At 38.4% G+C, this 25,313-nt stretch overlaps 1 protein-coding gene across 3 annotated transcripts in view; it reads right to left on the bottom strand.

Annotated features, from left to right (window-relative positions):
• Positions 1-4,000: 4,000 nt before the first annotated feature.
• The window catches only part of LUC7L2 (LUC7 like 2, pre-mRNA splicing factor), a 35,571-nt gene continuing 14,258 nt past the window's right edge, over positions 4,001-25,313 (bottom strand). For 2 of the 3 annotated variants that reach the window (XM_056341581.1, XM_056341583.1), the window contains 8 exons: positions 18,219-18,317; positions 17,269-17,379; positions 16,450-16,593; positions 15,207-15,383; positions 12,855-12,946; positions 11,959-11,988; positions 10,877-11,071; positions 4,001-5,058 (listed from right to left, as the gene is read on the bottom strand). In XM_056341581.1, the coding sequence (XP_056197556.1) occupies positions 4,866-5,058; positions 10,877-11,071; positions 11,959-11,988; positions 12,855-12,946; positions 15,207-15,383; positions 16,450-16,593; positions 17,269-17,379; positions 18,219-18,317 (1,041 nt within the window). In that variant the 3' untranslated portion in view covers positions 4,001-4,865. The remainder of the gene's footprint in view (positions 5,059-10,876; positions 11,072-11,958; positions 11,989-12,854; positions 12,947-15,206; positions 15,384-16,449; positions 16,594-17,268; positions 17,380-18,218; positions 18,318-25,313) is intronic. The other variant, XM_056341582.1, reaches the window with a different exon arrangement.

The raw sequence follows: 25,313 nt of genomic DNA, 5'->3' as shown, positions 1-25,313 counted from the left end.
TAGCTCATTCTGTATTTGTACTTTGTTTAATGCTGACTGCAACTGCAATCTTCTTGAATATGTAAGTCCTGGAAGAGACACCACACGTTGCACTGGGTCATCTTCAGCACCACAGGAGCTTATTGGAATACCGTGTTCCTACAGCTAAAACCATTCGTTCAGATGTACCCACCAATGCCCTTAGCTATCTTGTGTTGGTCCCAGATGTCTTAAGACAAGTTGCTACCTTTTTCCCTTCAGCTAAACTGATAATCCTTGCCTCAAGGCTATTTAACATTTGCACAATCATCCATTTGCATTGCCTTAGGGAGTTGGGTCACCTATTTTCTCCTGCTGCTGCCCCTGGAGCAGGATGGAAGGTGCCTCAAAGGTGCTAACTGTTGCAAGATAGGTTGGACAGACAGATGGGCTCCAGGGGATGGTAAATCCCAGATGCGCTACCTGATGGAAGGCAAGAGAACAGCTAGGAACAGCTGCCTCTGCCAGCTTCACTGCCCATCTGACGGTGGGTGATGCACTAAGCCAAGCACCCCGTTGCTTGGAAACATCACTGTTTTACTGTATGGCTCCTCCTGCTCCAGTAGGAAAACCAACTCACATTATGTTTAGGAGAGGACCTCATTTCTGGTCATGTGGCATCTTCTAGCTGCTTACCATCTTAACGTTCTTCTCTTTTATGCTCCCCTGACTGAACCAGAGCAAGAGCTTTCAGAGATACAGGAATAATGCTTGCAGGTTTACTACATTTCAAACACTTTAAATAAATCAAATAATCTACTTTTTGCTCAATTTGTGCACCTGCAGTTTGATAAAAACTGCTATGGAGCTACAACTGCGTCGTCAAAATTTCAGAGATGATCAGGTACAGTATCCTTAGGTTCTCTCAGGAGCTCCATTCCCTTCCCAGGCTGCAGTAAGCCTCTTGCAGGACGGAAGGTATTCTTGAATTGGCATGGCCTCGAGCACTCTCAGATGTCAGCTCAGCCCCTCTCAAGGACCTGCACACCCGTGAGATCTAGTGAAGCAGCAGCAGCAGTACAGCTCACTGCACAGATTACTGCACAGCAGCATCCCCCTCAGGTTTCCTGTGCCACCTCCAGCTCTCAATCTTGTAATAACCAATGGCTGAAGAGCGGCTGAAGGGAGAAAATCTGGGCAAACAGGCTCAGTGTGGGAAGTCCCAACTATAGTGTGGACAGATGTTATTTGTGTGACAAGGAGGTAGTACATCCATGCCTGCAGGACATACTTGATCTGGGTTGGTGGCTGGAGTGGCTTATCTTCTGAACCATCTTGCCATTGTATTTCTGATCTGGTTCGAGACCAGAAGTCAGATTTCACAATTGCTGAACCATTTACTGAAGACCGGGAAATTAAAGACCACAAGCAATGAAAGCCAAACTATTTGATTGGTGTCAAAGCTCTGTCCCTTATATGATGCAGTAGAGATGAATATTTATTTCCCCCCAATACCTTTCATAATCATTTTGACCACACAAACTAACGTCTGCCAATACCACTCTTCAGCTGTCCAGCAGGAAATAGACGGGTGATGAATACCTCGGTTTCCCCTCCTGGAAATTATGGTCGCTTGGTTCTTGATGGAGGGGCAGAAGATCCCTACTTACTCAGGCACAACTAATAAAGCAGTCTCCCTTTCTGGCAGATGTTCCAGATCTCTTGCATCAGAGGTGTGTTGTACCAATCGCCTTAATTCAGTTTCTTCCTAACTGCACTCCAGTCCTCATTTCAGACACGAGGCATGTATTTCCACAGGCTATCCAGATTATTATCAGGAAACCAGAAGTAAGACTTACCTTCTCACTGTTTAACATTAGTGTGATACTTGGATACTATGAAGCTCACCACCCCATGAAAACCTATAAATAAGGGAAGGCTCAAAGCCGATCACCTGTTTATAATGAAATTTCAAAGCTATTTGTAAAATCAATGGCGTATTACCTAGAATTTTCTAGTAAGGAGTCTAAGCAGTGTTTTGTCACAGTATGCAAATTCCTCCCCCCACCCTCCCTTTACAATACAAATTTTCTAGTTGCTGGCCACAGTGGGAGACAGGCCCTCAGAATTTCTGGAATATTTTTATTCCAGAAATAAATTCCAAAGGAGTTACCAATCTGTTCATTGGCAATTTTGCTATGCAAGATGATCTAGAAATGACTGTTTGCCTCATGTCACACCACTAAAATTCCAACAGATGTTAGCAAGCATTAATAGAGCATGCCCCTACCAGAGGGAAAAACGCTGGAAACTCAAGACTCAACATGCAGCTGGGCCACGCAGGAAATCATAAAACATTCCCAGGAAGGAAACTCATGTTCATTGGTAAATTTAAAAAAAAAAAAAAAAAAAAAAGTTAATTAGCCCTTATTATTACAGTATTTCTTTAGGAGCTTAAAACTACATGAATTCAAAGTGGACTGTACATGCCATGTTGGCTACAAGTCGTTGCCGAGATGTGAAGGTCCTGTTCTAGTTTTCACTGTCGGCCAAAATACTGCTGAATTATCTACTGTCAGAAATATCACCCATGTTTCTGACCGTACTGAAGAGGTGAGGAAAAACGCACACAGTGAATTCACAGTGATACTCTACACCCATGATTAGTGGGCCCACAGAGGCACTTGGACTAGGGAGATACTGAGGACTCTGCAGAACCTGCTGAAAATGCCAATACATCATGACAAACACTGCTCCTACGCATCACTGTTAAGTAACTCAGCGGTGCTATCTCAAGAACTTGCCAATATCTAAATTCTTCTGTGTGGGAGCAAGGCATATCTGATGAATTTGTATGCCCCAAAGCACTTTCAATCCAACAGAATCGACAGCAACATTTTGTCAGTGACTTGGACAGCTGAGGTCAAGCACACCCTCAACAAGTTTGCTGACAACCCCATCTGTGTGGTGCAGGCAACACGCTGCAGGGAAGGGATGCCATCCAGAGGGGTCTAAACAGGCAGGCCTGTGCAAACCTCATGAAGTTCAACAAGGCCAAGGGCAAGGTCCTACACATAGGTCAGGGCAATCTCAAGTACAAATACAGTCTGGGTGGAGAACGGATTGAGAGCAACCCTCGAAAGGACCTGGGTGATGCTGGTCAATGAGAAGCTCCACAAGACCTGGCAATCTGTGTTTGCAGCCCAGAAAGCCAATTGCATCCTGCATTGCACCAAAAGAAACATAGCCAGCAGGTCAAAGGAGGAGATTGTCCCCCTCTACTGTACTCTCTTGAGACCCCACCTGCAGTACTGTGTTCAGCTCTGGGGCCCCCTGTATAAGAAGGACATGGACCTGTTGGAGCAGGTGCAGAGGGCCATGAAGATTTGATCAGAAGGCTGGAGCACCGCTCCTGTGAAGATGGGCAGAGAGAGTGGGGGTTGAGCCTGGAAAAGAGAAGGCTCCACAAAGACCTTATAATGGCCTCCTAGTACCTAAAGGGTGCCTAACAAGAAAGCTGGAGAGGGACTTTATACAGAGACACTTAGTGATAGGACAAGGGGTAACGGCTTTAAGCTGAAAAAGGGTAGATTTAGATTAGATAGAAGGAAGAAATTCTTCACTGCGAGGGTGGTGAGACACTGGAACAAGCTGCCCAGAGAAAGTGTAGATGCCCCATCCCTGAAAGTGTTCAAGGCCAGGTGGGATGGGGCCTTGAGCAACCTGGTCCAGGGGAAGGTGTCCCTGCCCATGGTGAGGGGTTGGAACTAGATGACCTTTATCGTCCCTTCCAACCCAAACCATTCTGTGATTTTATGTAAAGGCAGCTTGACGTAAATGAAACGGTGCTTTTTGAAACTGAAGTCATTTAAGGAGTTAGTGTTAGCTAGTTAGTCAAAACCACATGGTTTTGACTTTGAACATCTTAGGATGTTCAGGATTATAATCAGAGAGATTGCTTCTCCTAGAGCACATCTCTGTGTTAAAAATGCTAATAACCAAATGTTAGTTTTTTTAGTGACCACCTTAAGAGACCAGTATATCCTTCTTAAGTTATTGGACAATGTGGTTTCCTTTATTTTTTTTTTATTTGTTCTTCAATTGATTGGTTCTGCTGGTTTTTTGTTTTGTTTTTAATACAATTAAGGATGTATCCCACAAGAAAAAGCAGAGAGTCCTTATGGAAAAAAACAAATATATTGAACACATACCAATCAAATGGTACAGATATGGGACTGGCTTTGATTTCAAAATTTAAGTAGAAATAAAAAAGATGTAATGCAACAGCTGTTCAATTTCCAAGTCTAAATAGGCACTGTAAAAAGACATTTCCGCTTTCTCCAGCACACATTTCTGTCTAAATGTTCCCACTGTAATCAACTCCTAGGTTCCCAAACAAACAGAAAAAATCACTGGGAACATAACCTTAGAGTAAAAGTTAATATCCATCCACCCACCCTCTTACAAAAAAAGCAAACAAAAAAAAAAATTCCCCCAAATACAACCTTTCAATGCTGCTGTTTTGACTGGAGCAGAATTGGAGAATTTATAAAGGTTCAAAAGCACCCAAGGCAAGTAGTACAATATAATTTGTTCACTAACTTGTATTGGAAAGGAGATTAAAAACATCGAGATCTGCATCTTGGTACATAAAACTGTTGTCCTGAATAAAGAGAAATCTTTCAGAAAAGTTTTACAACTTAGTGGAAGTCCAGGACCCAGCTTTAGGCATCATTAATTGATGGGGTTTAATTCTGACTTGGTTATAACCACTTTTATATACTGTACATCTACCCTAGTTGGATCAGTGTCTGGAACTGCTCACTGGTGTCCCTTTGAACAACTGTAAACTAAACCATAGTATGCAACTCCATAGGAAGCTAGAGATCAGGTGAATATACAGCCAGTTATATCTCCCCTGCTTCACGCTCTTCTGAGCTCCTTGGGTCTTCCGATCGGCCATTAGCACTTTCATAAGAACGTTTCTTGTCTTTGAAATCTCGTGGTGACCTCTCTCTTGGGCTTCTATCTTTATCACGTGATGTTCTATCACGATCTCTTGAACGTTCTTTGTCTCTGGAAGATCTTTCTTTTGAGGATCTGAAAAGTGCAGTAAATTCAAGAATTCAAGTCAGTCATGAATCTGTAGCTACCAAACATAATTTTCATTTTTTATTTTTCTTCTTTTTCCAACAAACTTTAGATTTATATAAATAGAAGTGTATGAGAAGACATCAGAAATCATTCTACTCTTCTCCCTTTCCTACTTCCAATTACAAGACAAATATTGTTAGAGACAGAATTTAATCTACCTTTATTAGAGAGCCCAGATTAAGGTCAACATGCTTCACTAAATCTCTTATTTTCAACCACTACCCTCAAGCTTGCATCAACAGAAGTTTAATTGAAATTTTTCATCTGTAGTCTCTAGCTTGAGAAGAATGTCTAGTCTATCTCGTATACAAATTACAAACTTAGATTTGTTTAAAAATGGAAGTTTGATTAAATGCAGAGGGAAATTAAGTTGCATAATTCTAGAATGAGGCTATTACTTCACAAATATAAGCCAAACCTGGAATCTGTGCTACAATTAGGTTTGGTTAGAAGAATTATCCCTTGTGTGATTTTGCAGTGTTGGGGGTGTGTATTGTTTTTCGATTATTTTACTCTGGTAATAGGGATTTCCAAAATCTTTACAATGGAGCCAGAAAATAGCTGTTCTGTTCAATAATCCATGTAGTCTGAAATTGTAGAATCATAAAAGATTCTAATGCATACTTGCACAGAAAAATCTTAACAGCGTGCTATAAAGCTAGCCCTTAATTTCCGAGTCAAAAAATCTGGTGTACCGGCAGTAAGACTGTACTCTCTCCTCTTACAGGGAATTACTGTGATCACCACAAAGCTTCAAAACTGAAGTCTGCAAAATGCTCTTGAGCTTCCTTTTATAAGCTTACAAACTGGCCTTTCATTTTGGTTCCTCAGCTGCAAAGATTACTTTCCCCACAATGCAGTGTTTAGCAGGACTTAATATTTGCAAACACAGAGATCCACAGGCATTACTTCTATTCCACAAACTACACATCAAATTAGGAAGAGGAACTATGTGGTAAATAAGAAGTTAATACTGGAATTAATACAGCTATTTGACAAGTATTTTGTGCTGCAAGTCCCCTGAAGAAGTAACAGTGCTTCCAAACTGGTTGACTTGGGCTAACTCTAGTAATTAATCCTAAAATAGGCAGACAGATCGGATGTGATGCCACCCACAGCTTTGCCTTTTCATTCAACACATTTTTGGAGGAATACAAGATTAATTTGTCCAGCCATCCCATCTCTAGATGATCTAGAGATGAATCTCTAATCAGCTGACAAGAAGCAAGACTGGTTTTAATGAATCACAGCATAGTGATGTGAAAGTTTATACAACTGTTTTAGCAAGCAGCATTACTACTAGAAGACTTGGAATTAAAATACCATTCCTGCCTTCCTCAAGGGCAAGGAATAAAGGTATAGCCTTTAGAACCAGAACCTCTGCTAGACTTACATTATCTAGAATGCTTGGAAGGCATTACTTCCTAACTGATCCAAGTGAATTCTTCAGCAGAAACAGACCCTTTCACCAGATATGTGGGCAGCATCCACACCGCCGTAACTAAGAATTAGGCTCTAATATGTGATACTGGTTCCAAGACAGTATCTGTGGGTGCCTGCATTGAGTCTGACAAAAAACCCATCTCCAGCCTTTGACAGAAATCCCAGGGCAGCTTTGGCATTCTGGAAGAATCCTGCCAGATCTAGGAAAGCAGGAAAAGATGTAGCTGCAGTTTCAAACCTTCCAAAGAGTAAGATGTTTGACTATATGGGCCTGTGCTCCCCCCACTGGCTTTCTCCTCAAAAAAAAATAAAAAAAAAAAAAAAAAAAGAAAGAAAAAAAAAGAAAGAAAAAAGTGAAGTCTGTACTTCTCTGCCACAGCAGAGAATTAGCACGGGGCTGGAATATTCTGTTGTCAACCAGGATCTGAAGGATATTTTTTTTTAAAAAAAATATATAAATAATCTATATGCTAAGAGTAGGATCTATCTCATCCAGCTTTAAATGTCTGCAGTACAGACATCAGCCAGATTTCCTTAACAGTTAGCACAAGAAATATTTTAAGGCACAATTTGCCTTATCTTAAAATAGACACAAAATTATGTCAGATAAGTCTGTAATGAGACTCATGAGACTTACATCTGACCTAGTAATCTAAAACAAAGTAAAATGAAGCCCCACCCTATGACTTCCAGGACTCTGTTTGTCCATACAGTATCTTATGGCAGTGCATTAGCCCACGTCACATGAATTCTTGTAAGTGGGCTCAAGCATACTGATACAACCATCACACAATTTACCCATATTTAGGCCTGCTGTCATGATTGATCTTGCCAGCGAGGATGCATCTCAACATCTAATTGCAAACATTCACTTTCACATTGCAAATCAAGAAGTACAAGTTATGTATTTTGTTTCTAATGAAAATATAATTAATTTTAGTTATTTGGAACTTACAGCTAACAGTGAGGAAAAGCAGGGCTTTATTTAGACGTGCTTTTGATGAGCCAGTAATTCAAGCCTGGGTAGACTAGGGTTCCTATTACCATAGGCATGTTGCTGTCACTACCAGATGCGTTCCCATACCAGGTGCGTTCCCATTATCTTAACCACATTGCTACTGTTGCCAGATACTCTGTATATGTTCAGTTGTGCCCACAGAGTGTGGATGTCTGCTCCTTCTACTGATAAATTTGAAATCAGATCCCAGCCATTAAGATACTTAAATCTAGCCACCTGTTCATAGGGTGAATGATGATACAGGTCAAAGAAAAGAGGTTTGCCAGACAAATTTATGTATTCCTCAGATATAGCACACAACAAACATACCTTTACTTTCAAAATGAAGAAGTATCTTATGAGGTGGCAGTGTCTAATTTTATGTGAAAGGTTCTTCAGAAAATACTTTCTGAAGAAGGGTGGACAGGAAGACCAGAAGCAACTGCAGTTTACTGCAAACATAATACTCACTGTGTGTTTGCCTGTGATAATGCTGTCATACAGAACAAAATGGGAAAATGACTTACAGGAGAAGCACATCAAAGTGCTTCTCTAGTACGGAGTCTAATTGCCTAGTACGCTTACATGTTGAAGCCATAATGGATGTGACCAAAACTGAAAAAAACCTCTCAGACACAAAAGAGCTTTTAGAGCACGATTCAGCAGTCTAAAATAACTGTATTTTATGGTACTTTAATCAAGCCCAAAAATCACACTAGAAGGCTTTACCGTCAACGTAAAATGATGCAACTCTTCCCATGTAGCAACCACAACTCCACACTTCTCTTAAGGCCCTAGAATTAGTGACACCATGGGCTGCAACAGCTGCAGCTTTCAGCTTCTTTCTGTTACTTCTACTGTCACAGTGCTCTTTTGCAAGGATTTGGTAAAAGCACTGCGTTCCCAGATTTGAATTTATTTGGTTATTCAAAACCAAAAGGCTCCCTGAAGAAGTTGACTTTGCTGGAGTGTGTCTTTTATTCTCCAGAGTATTCTTGGCCAGAATTCCTTGGACAAATTACTATTTTGAGCTTAAGACAGTCAGGCTTGAATAAAAGTATTATCAGGATTTTAAGAAATTCCTATCAATCAAAAAAAAACCCAAACACACACAAAAAAGCCCCACAACCAAAAAAGGATTTGGCAACAAGTACTTCCCTGGACTAGAAAAAGAGCTCTTGGGAGACAAGTTAGTATAATACATTTGAGCCTGCAAATTCAAGTTTATTTTTGATTCCAGCATCAACAGTGGTATGGCATTCAACGGAAACATTTCTCCCACATTCATGTGAAAAGCAGCTCTAAAGGCTAGAACAGCATCTCTAAAAAGGAGAGAGCCTGGCTGCAAGTTCAATAGCTATCCAGGTCCCAATGCAACAAGATCACAGCTCTAAGGATTCTTCAGTCTCTTGAAAACATAATACACATAATTTAAGAGCAAAAATATTGTTTGACTTCAGAGAAATAAGAGGTATGAGCTGCTAATGATGGCACATTTTCCCCTCAAGTTCACAGTAATGCAAACTTCTTATTTGTACCAGGGATCCTTCCAACACAGATGTGTCTCATTTCTTCAGGGCAGAAGCTGACATCAGGAGATATATTTACAGTACTGAATATGGTAAGGTTAAAATCTTGTGCCCTGAAGTATATTTTTTAATTCATTCACACAACACAAGGCTTGAAGGGCTTATTCTTTGATAGTATCTTGCAAAAGGACACTGACTTCATCTTCACATCACCTTGTGCTTTTTCAATTCACCTTTGGCAGCTGAGACTGACATTTACTGTTGTATGGACAGCACCAATGGACCACACCTTTTCCTTGTTCTTACACATTTCTGTGCCAATACAGAAGACAATGCATCATTTCCATTGCACATTTCATACTACAATGAGAATCCTAGAAAAATCAATGAGTATAGTTTTCTTTGAAGGACTGCAATTGCGTCTTGCAAGGCTGAACTTCCAAGCTGAAGAATTAAAGGCAATTTCAGCATATGCTCTACACACTGGTTTATCCAAGTTAACAAGTGTACTGATTTAAAGGAAAATGTCTATTTTAAGACTGAAAACCTATGGGTTTGAAGATCTGCTAATCTGCTAGTGTGAATGGCTTGAAGAGGCAGGCTCTTTAGGATAACTTGTAATGATAGGCTACAATCAAGATGGAAATTGCTGAATCCAAAATGTTGACTTTAGGACACTAAAGAACACTCTGAAGAATTTTAAATACTGGACCCTATTGATTATGTGAACTAAAGCTTAAATGTCCAGCGCTCTATCCACCTGCAACAAAAAGAAGGAAACAAAAGACTTGGACCAACCCTATCTTTTATGCTCTCTTACAGAGCACAATGGGACTACAGTCACCTACCTACTCCAGGAAGAAAGCAGCTCATTTTTACGGCAAAGAGCCCAGGAGATAGTTGAACATATTCAACATACACTTCTCCATTCTCGGTGATGTTAAGTCCTAAAATCATTTGAATTATAAACCCTGCATGGGTGGCCACTTCAAAACCAGATCTTTTGTCTTCTTGCAAGTGAACAGTCTGTCAAGGGTTTAAGACTGGGAACCCCATACACTGTACTGCACTCAAATCTAAGTCATGGTGGCTGACCTATACAAGAAAGGAATCCTGGTTATAAGCAGACCTCCCTACCACATGCTTCATTGTGCAATTCCAACACTCTTCTAAATCATGCTTACCTCACTCATCTAAAATAAACCAGCAAATCCTCAGGAGCAGAGAGCAATCAAGTCATTCAAAAGCAACAGCCCCACAGTGCTCTCTACAGTAATCCTTCAATGAGATGTTGAGCCACTTCCCTTGCAAAGCAACACCTTCAGATGCAACGCAACAAGTTTATTTCAGGTATAGCTAAACCTGGTTTTGTCTGGTGCAGTACACAGCTGATGGGCTCTGGTACTGGGAATAAAAGCCCAAGGGAAAATCCAAATGTATGATAGTAAGACAACTGCTGATATCCCTGGGTTCAAAAGGAGATCAGCTGTTTCACTTTCTACACTGCAGGAAGCTAGTAGTATTATTAACTTGACACCAATACCTTATATCACTCGTCCAAACCAGAAATAATACATAACACTACTATTTTTATTTAAAAAAACAAACCAAAACAAAACCCCCCAAACGCTATGGTATGTCACATGTCAAACCACAAATATGTTAAAGGTGTAACTGAAATCTGTGACAGTCTCAAAACGTGTTTAAATTACCAACTGGTAAATGTAAACTATTTAGTGTGAAAATTCTCATCGGGCATCTAGTAAAAGTAATTTATTTCTAGCTCAACATTTACCTCTTTTTGGAGCTGCGTTCTCGGCTTCGCTCCCTGGAACTATGCCTGCTTCTATGATGGCTGCGACTCCGGCTGCGGCTGTTAGAGCGAGACCTGTGACGATGGCGTTTCTCACGGGATTTGGAGCGAGTTCTTCTCTTTCGTTCCCGGGAGGCTGAGCGAGACCGATGTCTGCGGCGATCTCGGGACCTAGATCTAGGAACAGAAAAGACTTAAACCAGACACTGCATTCACCTAGCTACTCCATCAGTGCACTGTGAACACTATGCACTCCATGCATAAGCAAATCCATACAAAGGATGGTCTGCAGGGTTCAGAGCTACCGCATTGTCTTATCACAGGCAGAATGGAAAGCCTACAATTATTTAGATATTTATATTAATATTCTAATTAATATTTTGAAAGGAATTAAACATCTAGAAAAAAAACTGTTTAAAATTTTAAAATCTTGTCTTCCTCAGGCAAAGTTGTGGAACTTCATGATACAGTGATAGGGATCATCTGCCAGAACCTAGGTAATATGATGTTCTGAGAAAACAGAACTCTATCCTTCCCCATAGCTACTACAATAAAACTAGTCTGGAAGGTTCTAAACACCATACAAATTAATGATTATTTTTCTTTCCTTAAAAAAAAAAAAAAAAAAAAAATAAAAAAAATCAATCACTTTGCAATAATACTTCACCAGTGACCTTCAACTGTGCAGGTTAGGAAGAAAGCCTGTACTATTAATGGGTCATCTCTTGAGAGTTAACCTGGTGCTTAGGGTTTTAAGAACATGGATTTTCACCGAAAGATATTCCTCTTTCTTCAAAAGAGAAGCCCGTGTTTAATTCTCTGTGTTATAAGTGTTATTTGGGACAAAAAGTTGCATTGTAGTAGCCACAAAATATATGTATGTGTATAAACTCAGTAGCATGGTGATAAATACTGTATAAACACAGAGAGATGATTATATAACAGAATGCTTTGTCTGTAAAGATGGATATCTTAAACTAATAGTTTCTAAATAAATTTATAATGTTCCATCTTGTGAAAGGCTGGCTTCACTTATGGTATTCCTTGTCTGCAGATTTATATACCTTTTGGTATGTTTGCTGTGGGATCTGGACCTAAAATAAATGGAAAATAGTAAATCAATTTTTCTTACAGAACTTATCAATTAGAGTACAATTTAGTAATAATAAACCAGACTAGTTGGACCTGTTACTGCATTTCTTATTTTACTAGCAATTATTTAAAGGTCTTTTATTTGGTGTGATCATTTTTGTAACATACTTACCAGGAAACACATCCCTCTGACAATTGTTTTGTGTTTGTTGTTTTTTCATTTATTTTTGAGCCCACCATACTATGAACCCCAAAGAAAATCTAACCTGCCTCTTTATTCCCACTCCTCCCACAGAAAAAGCTTACAGTTCAAGTCAGTACTCCCTTATTTGTCAGGCATGTATTATCAGACTGCAATAGATTTCAAAAGTTTATATTGTTGACCTCTGAAGCTAACAGGTCAAGAGAACTGCAGTTCAGATTCCATTCTGCTCTAGCCCCACAAGGCCTGGAAACTACTTCACAGAGGAACAGGGAATTACTTTCCTCAGTCATACATTCAACTACTTCCAATATCTAATATCTATAAAGAAAATAACCTCTATCAGATGTTAGAAGCTCACATGCATGTAAGCTCACATCTGTCAGGTCTCAAAACAAGGTACACACCTGAAAATCACCTCATTCAAAGGCCATTTGTTCAAATATGTAGAGACACTTCTATCTGTAGTTTTTAAAAAGGGCTTTCTATAAAAGCAATTGACATTTTAAGAGTTGGATTGAGAGCGAATTTCATGTCTTTTTAAGTTTCCAAGGAATGCAGACTATTGTGATTCTTCAGATTTAGAAATGTGTACGAACTACATCACAGTTGACCCATTAAACTTAAATTAGTCATTATGTATACGCAATTAAAATAGATCCCTACCTCCTTAGTTTCTCCCTTTCTTCTCTTTCCCTCTCCTCTCTACGTTTCAGACGTTCCTGATTTCGTTTCTCTTGTTTATCAGCCACAATCCTCTAAAAGCAAAGGAATACATTAAGTTACATTTCAAAATTTCTCAAAGGAAGGTGCTATAAAAATAATCTAGACAGTTAACATTCAGTTCTCTCCCTCATGTATATTCCCTTTGCTGTGTGTATATTATTCCCTCTCTCTTCCTCAGTATATGTATCTGTGGGTTTTTCTCCCCAAGAAACAGAAGTTATTGCAGAGGCGCTGCAGCAGATAGATAGGTGTTACAACAATACCTGAAATTTATAGTTATATTAAGTTTTCCACAAAAGGGAAGTCAGAGCAATCAGTCATGCCTTTAATGTGAGAGTTTCTATGCCAATCCTATCATATTTTGGCTACTGGGGAGAGATAGAAAGGAATCAGAACTGGGAGAGTTAATTGTTTTATTAACTCCTTCAGCTATGCTGTGACATAAAGAAATCCTTAGTCTTAAAGGACTTGGTTGGACTCATAGCTAGTTTTGAAGCTACTTGTTTCCGTATTGTGAACATGAGACATATAATTAGAAAGGATGCTTCAGCTGATAGCCCCCAGGTTGAACTCACTACTACTGGGGACAAGGCACGCTCAGTAGAGGGCCCTCAGATGTGGAACTCACAACTGGAGATCTGGCCAAACCCAAGTCTCGCCACCTTCTGGACATGATGCAAGAAATTCAACTCTTTGTAAAGACCTTCTTCTGAGATGTGGAATTGCCCCAGCAGCATCTTGATTAGATCTCTGAGGAGAGCTCTGAGGAAGGAGGGGATAGTTATTGTTTTCTTTTTTTGTTAGCGAAGTACTTCAAAAGATTATTTTATTGATGCTTTGGGAATGTGAAATAATTATCCATGCATTTTTTTTCCAAATGGTGTAAATCATCAGTTATTTCAACCCTTTATGTCAAATTGTATCTATACTTCCTTGTGCAATATCAGTAACTACAAGCAAGGTTTCTTATTCAAGTGACTCTGCATAATTTCATGGAGGGATGATAGGAAGCACACATGATCTGTTCTAGACATCTAAGGCTTAAGCTACAGAAGCTGTATTTGGGAGCCTAAATTGCCAATGAAGTAAACAGAAAGAGTTGGGATTTCCAAAGGGTAAGTCTCAGTATCCATGCAAGACAGCTGGAATATTATGAAATAGAGACCAAGCCAATACATTCAAACTCAGTATCAGCATTTTCTGCTTATAGAGCTTCAACTCGTTTAGCTCTTGCCTTCAGTGACTTTTACAGTTAAATGCTTAATTGAGCCTTGCACTCCAGAATTTGCATAATAAGATGATAAATGACATCATCTTGCATCCAAATCCATCCTCCTGAATACCAGAAGTCTAGAATGTAATTCCATTAAGTCTTCTAGTATGTGATTTCTGGTCAAGGTAGTGTTGTTTAGGATAATATTCCAACTGGATTTCAAATCTTCAAGCTACAGAGAACATGCAACCTCCCCATAACAATTATTTCAATAGCTAGCCTGACTTCAAGATATATATCTTTTTGTATTCTGGCTTTGGATAGCCACAGCCTTGAGCTGTTGGAACTTATTTATTTCGTCTCTTGTCAGTTAAGCTGCAAAAATTACTTAAAAAACCAACTCATTTTCAGGTTTTGGTAACTACAGAATGAGTGTCACCTCCTAATCTTTGTCTGGATAAAATAAACAAATAAGAGTTTTGATCTTTCACCACACAGCAGGCTGTATGAGCTCCAAGCATTTCTGCAGATCTTTTTCAAAAAAAAACTTTGCGGTGTGTTACCATCCTCCCTATGTACTGGTACCAAAAAAGGAGGATTTCAACACCAGTCCTATTAAAATTTTATCCTAATTAAATAAATCATGTATCACTTGCTTAGGTCCATTACATGTTGTATTTTCAAGAGATTCATTATTACTTTTAGCCAAACAACTGGCTAAAAGTGAAGTCCATTTGGCTATCCCTTGTGGCTGCCACATGTTTCTGCATCACTGTTATTCAAAATACAGTTCTCCATTTTACAAGTAGAATCACACTCTTTGTTCCCAAGATGTCTTACTTTGAACATGTTTTAATATACCTCAGAGCAAAAGAGGTCATCTTATCAAATTATCCAGATAAAAGATATTACATTAGAATGTTTAGTGTTTTGTAGACTAGTGAAATCCTAGATTTTAAAGTAATAATAAAAAAAAATAATTCACACACTCTGAAAGAAATGTTCCATTAAGGTTGCCTGGCAAATAATTAAGTAGGAGCACACACATATACACACACAAAGATCTAAGAATGATTTACCCTGAGTTCCTCAAGCTTCTCTCTTATTTCAATAAATCCTAAATGTAGTTTTCCTCCAAAGTGGTCAGCAAGTCGTCGGTCATTGTCGTGAAGACCAAGGTAAGCTGAGCACACTTCACAAACCCGTAGCTTCTGCTGCTGAAAGCTGGAGGCAGGCATAGAATTCCTGTATACTTCCTGGGGGGGGGCGGGGGAAATATTGCTAATGGTTACTTCTCAATGCACAGAAGTACAAAGATCACATTTTACCAAAGATACGCTACGAACAGGTAAAAAAATTTAATGTACTCCAGCACACCCTTTAGTTAATTCACACTATTCATAAATCAACTGTCTCATTAAGATAGAAGGCAGGTTCCTATTTTGAAGATTGGCCATATTTAAAACCAGAACATCAGCAACTGGTTTTGCAAATTAAACAAAGTGGGATGGTCATTACCTTTACTTAAGATCATACTACTTAGAAGGATGAACAACCTTTTCACATGTGATAATGAATACAAATTAACACTACAATTATTATGTTAAACTATTATTTAACTATTACACCTGTTCCAATTCTGAACCCAGTTTAAATGAGCAGTAGTTTCCTGAGAATCTACCTGCATTTTAGACACTAATTAAACAAGTTATCCAAGCAAAATTTATCTACAGACACTCAGATGACAGACAGGTAAGACTGTCAGCAACCCCTCTGGTACCATTGAAACAACTGCAGATACTTGTTTCTATAAATGTAAGTATCTTTGTGAAATACAATATGGAAAAGCTCTTGGTGAATTCTGCCACCTGAACGTTACAAGGGTTGCATTGACTTGCCTGATACTTAAGGCACTGACTAATTATCTTTCAATGAAGACAATGGTTCAGTTCACTGAAGCTTTCCACGATGAGCCATGTCAGCACAGCACAAGGCACAAAGGATTGCCACAGCAAGAGCCATGAGACTGAACAATCAGCCCAACTGATGCAACTGCAGTATCCACAGATACAACTGGCCAATACAGCTAAACTAAGATAAATGCATCATCTATGGAAGTAAGTGTAATTTTAATAGTACAGCAGTGTATTTAAAGGTAGAAATTTGTAACTGTACAGGATGCTGCAAAGCAAATTATTTAGTATTATATGAAGTAATTAAGGAAATGACAGCAGATAAGACATCTTGCATTACACAGATGCCAACCAATTTAATATTGGACCCTGCCCTCTCCATCCCCCAAACCTTAAACAATCAACTTACTTCTGCTTCTCTCTTCTTTACCCGAGCCTTCTCCACTTCATCCATTACTTTTTGAGATTCTTCCACATTCCCATCAGCTCCAAGCTGTTCTACTTTGGCCAGAAGTTTCCCGATTTCTTCATTCAACTCATGAACTCTCTCAGCCTTGAAAGACAAAGAAAGGCTTAACACAGGAAATGGTTCTAATTATGGAAAACAATCTGAACTACTACTGAGTTATTATATACAAAATCAGTACAAGAGAATCAAAAGAAACATGCAGAGATAACTTCTCCAGGTAAAAGTGAAAGGCAAGTTGCCTCAGGTAAAAACACACAGAGAAAGGCTGAGTTACCAAGTCTATGAACCAACTCCAGAGCAGGATTTTGTTCAGAAAATTCAAGGAATCCACACTGTTGTCTACACCATAGTCTTGCAAAATCAGTGTTCGTACAACCACTTCTCCTACCACGTGCATATATGTGCAGAAAAATTATAATTTTTTTTCCCTCAGTTACAAGATCTAGAGAAAATCATGTCAAATTTTGTTTACTTTATGGATGAAGTTTTGATCAAAAAGTGTAAGAATTACTAAATTTGTATGGCACGGTATCACAGAGTGTCAACTTGCCTGAGCTCAAATAAATCAAGAGATCTCTCTTCCCTGTGTTTTCCTCTCCATGCTTTAAAGGCAGTTTTGGGAAGGACACAGAAAGTGTCTTTTTTTTTCCCCTCCTCAGGATGAATTTTCCGATTTGATAGCTTGCCAAAGCCTTAAGTTGGCTCCTTATAAAAACAGGCCCTCAAAGAGACTTCAGGAACTAGTTTTACGTTGCTTACTTTAGCTGCAACTTCAGCACTGATCTCTTCCTGGGTTTCTGCTAGTCTTTTCTTAGCCACTTCTGTTCTCCTGTCACAGTCCGCAATAAACGACTGCAGGTGGTCCATTGCCTAAAACATCAATAAGAACACTGATCAATGCTGTCCAGAACATGAGTATTTCATTAGCCTTAACACTTTCCAGGTTTATTAAGACTTAACTTTTTCTCAATTAGTGAAAGCTTTGTAAAACAATAAAGTAGCAGTTTATGGTGACTAATCACACGCATTAATGCACACTTCACAAATCAGTCTACATGTCATAGTTCTAAGTATTTGCAGAAATTTGGAAGTGAATCTGTCTTAAGTCTTCTCTTAAGAAGTGAGCATTTCTAACATGCATTAAAATTCTTCAAAGGATATTCAGGTTCACTTCATCCAGCCAATACATGCAATACCATAGCTTTTTTCACTAGGGTCTTAAGCTATTAAGCATATTAACACTACCCTCTGAACAACAACAAAAACCCCAACACTTTTTGTCCTAGTGGAGACTAACTTTCTAGTTGGGAGTTCAAAACCGTATTACTCAAACTATGGTGTACTAGGACATAGCATATGATTTTTCTATCCCCTATACAAAATTACTTTCTTCAATAAGCATAGTATGATTCTCTTCAAAGCATACAGAGCCTTAACATTTGCTTGCTATAACACTAAGACAGCATCCAGGTTTATGATAATTTGTTCCATGGAAGGCTGTTAACAGTTCTGCCTAGAGCCAACTACCAATACTCATACATAGCCATGAAGAGGCATGTATCCTTTATCTAACAGTGCCAATGGTTTCTCCCTCTTTCTATAAAATTACTTTCCAAAAGTTTTCCCTCTGCAAACTTTTGTTGCTCAGTTTAATCCAACTAGGTACAAAACATTGTGCTTCCTCTTCACCATTAAGACAAAATACATACATCAAGCTCAAAGAAGAAATCTTGATCTTTGGATGCTATTTCATAGTCTGCCCTTAATGCCAGGTCATGCACCTTCAGACATTCTCCAAGGTCCATTCTCTGAAAAGAGACAGAGGGGAAAGTGGCGTGAAACTTTTCAGAAATGTTACAAGGAATGAAGTCAGCATGATTTTCTTCAACAGTCAAATATTCTGAAGCAAATCATCTTTGCTATGGGAATGACAGGACAGTTTAATAAAGCTGTAAGACAATACTAGATCTTTAATAAAAATGCATGAATCAGGAAGTAATAAAAGCAGACAGAATGAACAGCTTATCTTACCAGGATAGCTGTTTGCATTAAAGTATCATTAATGTTCTGCAAAACTTTTGTTTTATTGAAAATTCAAAAAAGTGACTGAAATAGGACATCCTGTATTGAATTAAAATAACTTAGGAAAACCAAGCTCCCTGCAAATAACTGGCCATTAAATGGTTCAAATGCTTGATCTGAACAGTCTGCACACTCTATATGGTATGTGTTCCAGTTATATTCATCACCTGAAACATCTACAACCATAGCACCACTTTAAGTGCTGCTTAAAAACTGTTCTTGAAACATTTCAAGACGGACAGCAAAAAATCAAATCCTGGCAAAACACTCTGCAGATGAGTGAAGATAAGCAGAGTGTTGGACTATGTTCAAGAATTGGGGAAAAAAAAGTATAGGTATTTTACTTGTAATCTAAAACCATTGTAGGAAGGGTAGGCAAGAAGCGTGAACTTAAAAAACTAGGCAGGCTGCATCACTAATCTTGTATGCAACTCCACTGAGAAGAGAGCACCTAGAATCTTACTAAGTAACAAATACTGGTTTAAATTGAAATTTGCATACCACATAGCATAAGGAATTCTAATTCCATCTGTTCCATGAAAGTTTGGTGATCAAAACAAAGCAATGTGCACATGACCAAAAAACCCAATTTGTAATGGAAACATAACTGAATAAAACCAAGGCACGCTCTCTGCAAAAGCATAGGTTGATATATAATCATTGAAAGTGATTATTAGTTGTATCACTTAAAACCAGCAGTTTCAGTTAAGTCCATTCTTAGCACTGCTCACTTAATACGAAGAAACATTAATCCTTTCTTAACACTGAAAGCCTGTAATTCAAGTTGAACTCTGATGGAAAAAGTTGTTACTGTTGTAGTTTAGTAACAGTTTTAGAACCAAAGCTGAAATGATTAATAACCTGTGTTGTGAGTTTTGTAAATACAAGATGGATTTTAACTCAAACTTCGGGCAGTCATTTGGACCTGAGCCAAATCTTTTTTTTTTTAAGCAATTAAGTACTTGCATTGAAGTAGCAATTCAAGCCTCACAAGTATAGTAAACCCCCCCCAACAGCAACTGCTTTCAACTTCTCAAATCATCAGTTAGATGTTTCAACAAATCCATTGAAGTCATTTTCATGGAAGTTGTTGGTTTATTTCAAATGTTAAGAGACAGAATAAACATTGTTAAAATACAGAATTTTTAACTTCAAAGTTTTTTATAAACTAGTTATTTCAATACCATTCAGCCACCATAAATCTGTTTTCCAGAAAACATTTGATTGCAATAGAGAACATCTGACTGCAATACTGAAAAAAATTAGCTCGGCCTTTTGCAACTACACAGGGCCTCAGCAAATGTGTTAACTGATGCAAATCCACAAAGACCTTGAAGCTGAGTGAAGTATTACACATATGTATTCCCAAGTCATTAGATGCTGACATTATTTAAACTGCAGCGTTCTTTCAGGAAAATACTTCAGTACTAGGAAAGCAATATGAAAGAATATTATTTCACATAGTAAAATTATCTGAAAATAGACACTTTAAAAAGCTTGTCTTTATGCTGATCCATTTAAGGTTAATTTGTAAAACTCGAGGCCAATCCTGTTTAAGTGAAGCGCTCCAGTTCTAAACGCATGGATAAGGCTAGTGACACACTTTAATAGATCTGAGTACAATGACAAAAAGCCTGAAACACATCTACCACAGCATCAGAAAAATGCTATTCTAGTACGCAATCTACACACACTTAGAATAAATGCATTAAAAACTTCCATCACACACTAAAAATTGCAGAATCCACATAATACTACTGTAACACACTGTTCACTTTACTTGTGTTTTATGCTTCTTTTCGCTCTATTTGGGTTGGATTTGCCCTCCTTAAAAAAGAACATTTTCTGATTTCTTCTTACTGGGAATTGTAAATCCATAGCCTGAAAGGATGGTAATGACTCTAAGCAAGCATTACTACTGAAAAAAATTCTGTCCTCCCTTTATTACTGCGCTGTGCCATCCCATGGCAGCACATCTGCCTGTGCAGTTAAATACAATCAAGGCACTGACTGGGTAAAACATACGTTAGCAAATCAAAAACAGAGGCAATTTTTCAGCAGTGTACCTTTGTCCAACTGTCAGGCAGCCACACAAACAGATGGGCTGACAGTATGTAGGGGGAAATGTAATGGTGGACTTCAGCAGGTCCCTCTTACAGTTATCAAGATGCCACTTCAGAAACTCTTGAATACCTTCACTAGTATTAGCAGGGCTGTTACAGAGGATTTCTTTTTGTTAGATGTCTCAATCAGAAGACAAAAAATGTTGGCTCCCCTTCCCCTTTTTGATCTAACAGAGAGCAGTATTACAAATACTCATGTGGCATAACAGACAGAGCGCAAGAACGAACAGGTACAAGAGAAAAGGATTCTTTTTCATTAGCTTTGCTGCTTAAGAGGTTGTATTGTTGTTGGAACTGCTCCTTAACACTATTCTAGTTTTGGCTAATCCTTTGAAAGTACCTTTGCAGAAATATTACTACTAAGTTTCTGTCTTAAAAGTTCAATTAGCAAACCCCAATGTAGAGACATAAAAGAAACACCTTTAAAACCCTTAAGCCAGTTTGCATATCAACTGCAAAATCAGGCTAAAAAGTGCTTCTCCTGGCATAGATCATGCAACATCAGGCAAAGACAACTCATCTCAGGGACAATTCATTACTGTCAAAAGTCTATGCTGGATCAGGATTGCAGAGCACATGGCTAGCTGAAAAGTAGATGGACAACAGATGGAAATGGACAGAAGATACAGTAAGACACATTATTTTTCATTTTCCACATGTCCATCTTGTGATTTAGTGCAAAGACGTGCCCTCCCCTAGAGGCAAAGAAGCAGCATTTGTAGTCAGCCATTCAAAGATCAATTGAATTTGAACGGAAGATGGCTAAGAGGGGGACTAATGTTCAGACATTGAGCTACTAACGAAGCCTTAAAAAGAATGCACATAAATTGTATTTCACTGTTGATACACTGACTTTCAGACAGACTTACACTACTTAAAGATATTTACAGAGGAGTCCTGATAAGTAAAGCAAATAAAGGTGAGAACATCCAAGTCCACAGGCTAGACATAGCTGAAGTTCATTGAATATGTGAAGCCATGCTTTAGGGTTTTTTGCAGTTACTGAACTTCTACTGAAGATTAAAACCAGAATAAAACCCTACATATTTGGAGAATCTTTCTTACAAGGGAAAGCTATTGCTGAAGATTATTCTAGAAAATAGTCTAGGCAACCAAGAGGCAAAGCAGGGTGTCAGGAGTCCTGTTGCTATTGCCAAGCTCTGCTTAAGAAACTAGTGCCTTCTACCGATAACTTCATCGTTTTCTGTACTACTCTATTTCTCAGCGTTAGACAGGCAATCAAAACTACTTGATTTCCCAGAGCTGAAGTTTAGACAACTTGTCTTTCATGCCAAACAACCTCATAATGAAATGATTTAGTAATAATTGTCATCTCACCCAAAAAACAGAAAGAATGCCTTTGGTATTAATACAGAAATATTGATTACATACACTGAATTTAACAACGATGCATAGCTCTGCTTCAATCAAATCAGGTTAAAAAAAAAAAGATAATCACATGAGTTAAGTATGAATAGATATTGAAGAGCAAGCCAAGGACTTAGGCAATAGAGAACTTGAAGAGCTCATCTGCAAAATAAATGTGCACTCAAGAGTAGCTGACACTAATAACTGAATCTGAGACTAAACTCTGATGTGATACTGCTTCTGGAACATGAAATTAAGGCAGCTTGCTTTTTGGATCTTGAGCTACCTACAGGAAAATTCCCATTTTGGCACTTTTACTACTACTACACATTCCTTTGACATCCCATATTATATTGCTGAATGTACTCTATGGAGTACAAAAAGAACACAGAAAAGCCAAAGCTACTTAAAACACAGAGGGCTGATGTTGAGCCAAGTGTGACATAGTATCACACACTATCAATGCTTCTAAACCCAGCATGGATCTTTGATAGGTTTTGAAAGAAGATACTCTGGGTGGTGTTTATGTAAAGAATTCTTTCTAGCTATAAAGATACCTTTACCAAAGCAGTTCACATTCAGCAAGAGAAGGATTTGATTGATTGTTTAGGAAGCTCTGACATTACTGGAAAACGTATATTGGAGCAACCTGATCTCTCCCTTTATCAACCTGCCAAGGCACTCGCTGGGGTCTGTATGAGAACACCCTGGCCACTGATAACAAGAAGCTGCAGTTAGGACTCTTTGCTGAGATCCTCCTTATTATGAAAATTACTTTTCATTTGCACTAACAATTCTGTTTGACAGATTTTTAGACTTGTGATAAAGCCCATCCTTTCTCACAGGCAGCACGTATTCAGAAGGGGAGCCTTTAAGATCATAGAACTTGTAGGATTTCACTAGCAGGAAAACAGTGCTGATCTAAAAAAAAGAGGCAGAAATTACTAAGTTACTGGAGACCTTAGCAACCACTGATAATTCCAGGTATCTTCAGAAGTATACTATTTTAAAGACATTTCTCCCTTTAACCATACTCTCACTTCTGAAGACTTCAAGTCCTTAGAATAGATCTTCACTGAAAGACAAAGATAGCAGCAGTCTTTCTCACTTTCAAATGAGGTATTTCAGTGTTCACGTAGTAATCTGTCTTATAGCCTACGTAACATATTAACATTGCAGTTAGATAACCATGCAGAGAGTAACAAAACCACCCTTCACCTAGATAAATTAAACCCATTAATGTGGAATATGGTACAATCAGTTCACTTTCCTGGCACTGGTCAAAGAAATGAAGAATATGTTTTAAGAGACTGTCATGATCACTTGCTAGGACAACAAAGCACTTTACAATTCAGCACCACTGGGCTGAAGGCTACAAATTGAGGTAGCTCATGCAAGCCTAATTTGATTTCATTTGTGAAACTGAATTTACATGATCAAATCAGTTCTGAACTGAAAATCTGATACCCTCCAGAAGAATGCCTGCTTTCTGTAACACCACAGCAAATAATCACACTGGCACATCTAGGTTTTCAGCATAGAAATAGTTCCACTGAGCCAACAGGAGTACTGGCAAAGAAATCAACTCCAGATTAAAACACCTTCCTAACACCTATCTGCAGATGTGTCAACTACCCAAACTTCTCTTCCACAGTAAAAGGAGATCTAGACAGTACAGTCAGTGAGCCTAAACGGATTCAGCCCACCTTGAGAGGGATACCCAGTGTCAGTTGACCTGAATCTTCCTCTGGGCTCCACTGCCTAGGATCCCTTCTGACTGTAGTGCAAGCTTCCACGCCTAGCTCCTCAGCTGAAACCTAAATTTAGATGTCTTAATCTGGAGCTGAATTCCATCCCTAATAAGCTTAAAGTTAATCATGTATTAAAGTATGTTGCTAAACCAACGTCTCAATCAATACGGTTTTAGTCAGCAAAAGTCCTGAAGAGCTGAGTGCAATAAATTCATGAGCACCTGAAGACAGGCTTAAGTTCAGGACTGAGCTGACAGGGCATACTTTGAAGTCTGCATAAATAAAATGCAAGAAGCAATGTTCTTCAATAAATACACATAAATACAAAGGTAATTCACTGAGGAGAAAGGAGTTCCTCAACCATGGTTTGCAAGACCACGTACAGTATTTGTGAATTTTTTTCACCAAGGAAGCACAATCAAGCTACTAAGAAAGTCAGATGGCTGCAGAAGCGTTGAACTGCTTGGGCTCATAAAAGATAGCTAGTGGGTTACTATAAATATTCAGGACATTACTACTTTTAACCTATTAAAGGTATTTGCTTTAAATCTTCCCACCTTGTAGTTTTCATTAGTACTCAGCTATTAATTCAGAAACATACAAAGATAGAGAAAACACATTCTTATGTATCTTGTAAAACCTGCTGAAGACAGCACAGAGCTTACATGCAGAGAATGGTGCTTAATTGGTTTGTACCATTACAGGGGAGTCATCTGAGTCCTACATACAAAGCTTCAGTCCTAATCTCATCATACAGATAAATATAAACAAACATTTTTGTAATGCCGATGAAAAACAAATCAAGAACCATGACTTGGAAAAAAAACTCAAAACATCCACAAGCCCGATCATCAGCATCTATTAAAGATAAAAAAAACTGCCAAAGTGTTAAACCTTTAAGGCAAAAGATTTTAAATAAAAATTGCTAAGTGGTAAACTATTCAGTGTGCCAGTAGCCAGGATTTGCAAAGTCTTACGCATCTCTTGTTATAAAATTCTCAACTGGAAATGGATGAACCAACTCTTAAAACTACTGACATGCATGTGAACCAGTGCCCAAGCGATCATTATGAAAAAGAAGCAGAGCACCAAAGCATGAAAAAATGTCAGTTAAAAATAGAAGAGCTTTTGTAAGAGGCACTGTCAAAAGCAGGTTCTGAACAGGCACCGTTCTACAACCTTGACTAGAACATCACTTCTGTGATCTTATCAGTTAGTTTATTGCTTGTCTCACACAAGCTTCAAAACACATTTCAAATAAAAAGATAATCACAAGGCATAACAGATTTGGAATTAGAATTTAATAAACTTCAAGAGGATGCAACAATTTTATCTTTGTTTACATTTTTGCTGTTGGGACACACTATTTTACCAATACCTTCCATGTAGCTCATTATTCCCATTGCCCTTAAAAGTGGACCACAAAAAAATCCCAACCCGTATTCTCTCTGTTTCTCCCAAAAAAGTGACACAAAATCAT

Source organism: Falco biarmicus, chromosome 5 (assembly GCF_023638135.1).
Source record: "Falco biarmicus isolate bFalBia1 chromosome 5, bFalBia1.pri, whole genome shotgun sequence".
Classification (NCBI taxonomy): domain Eukaryota; kingdom Metazoa; phylum Chordata; class Aves; order Falconiformes; family Falconidae; genus Falco; species Falco biarmicus.
Note: the sequence above shows the minus strand (reverse complement) of the source record. Positions and strands in the feature narration are given on the sequence as shown.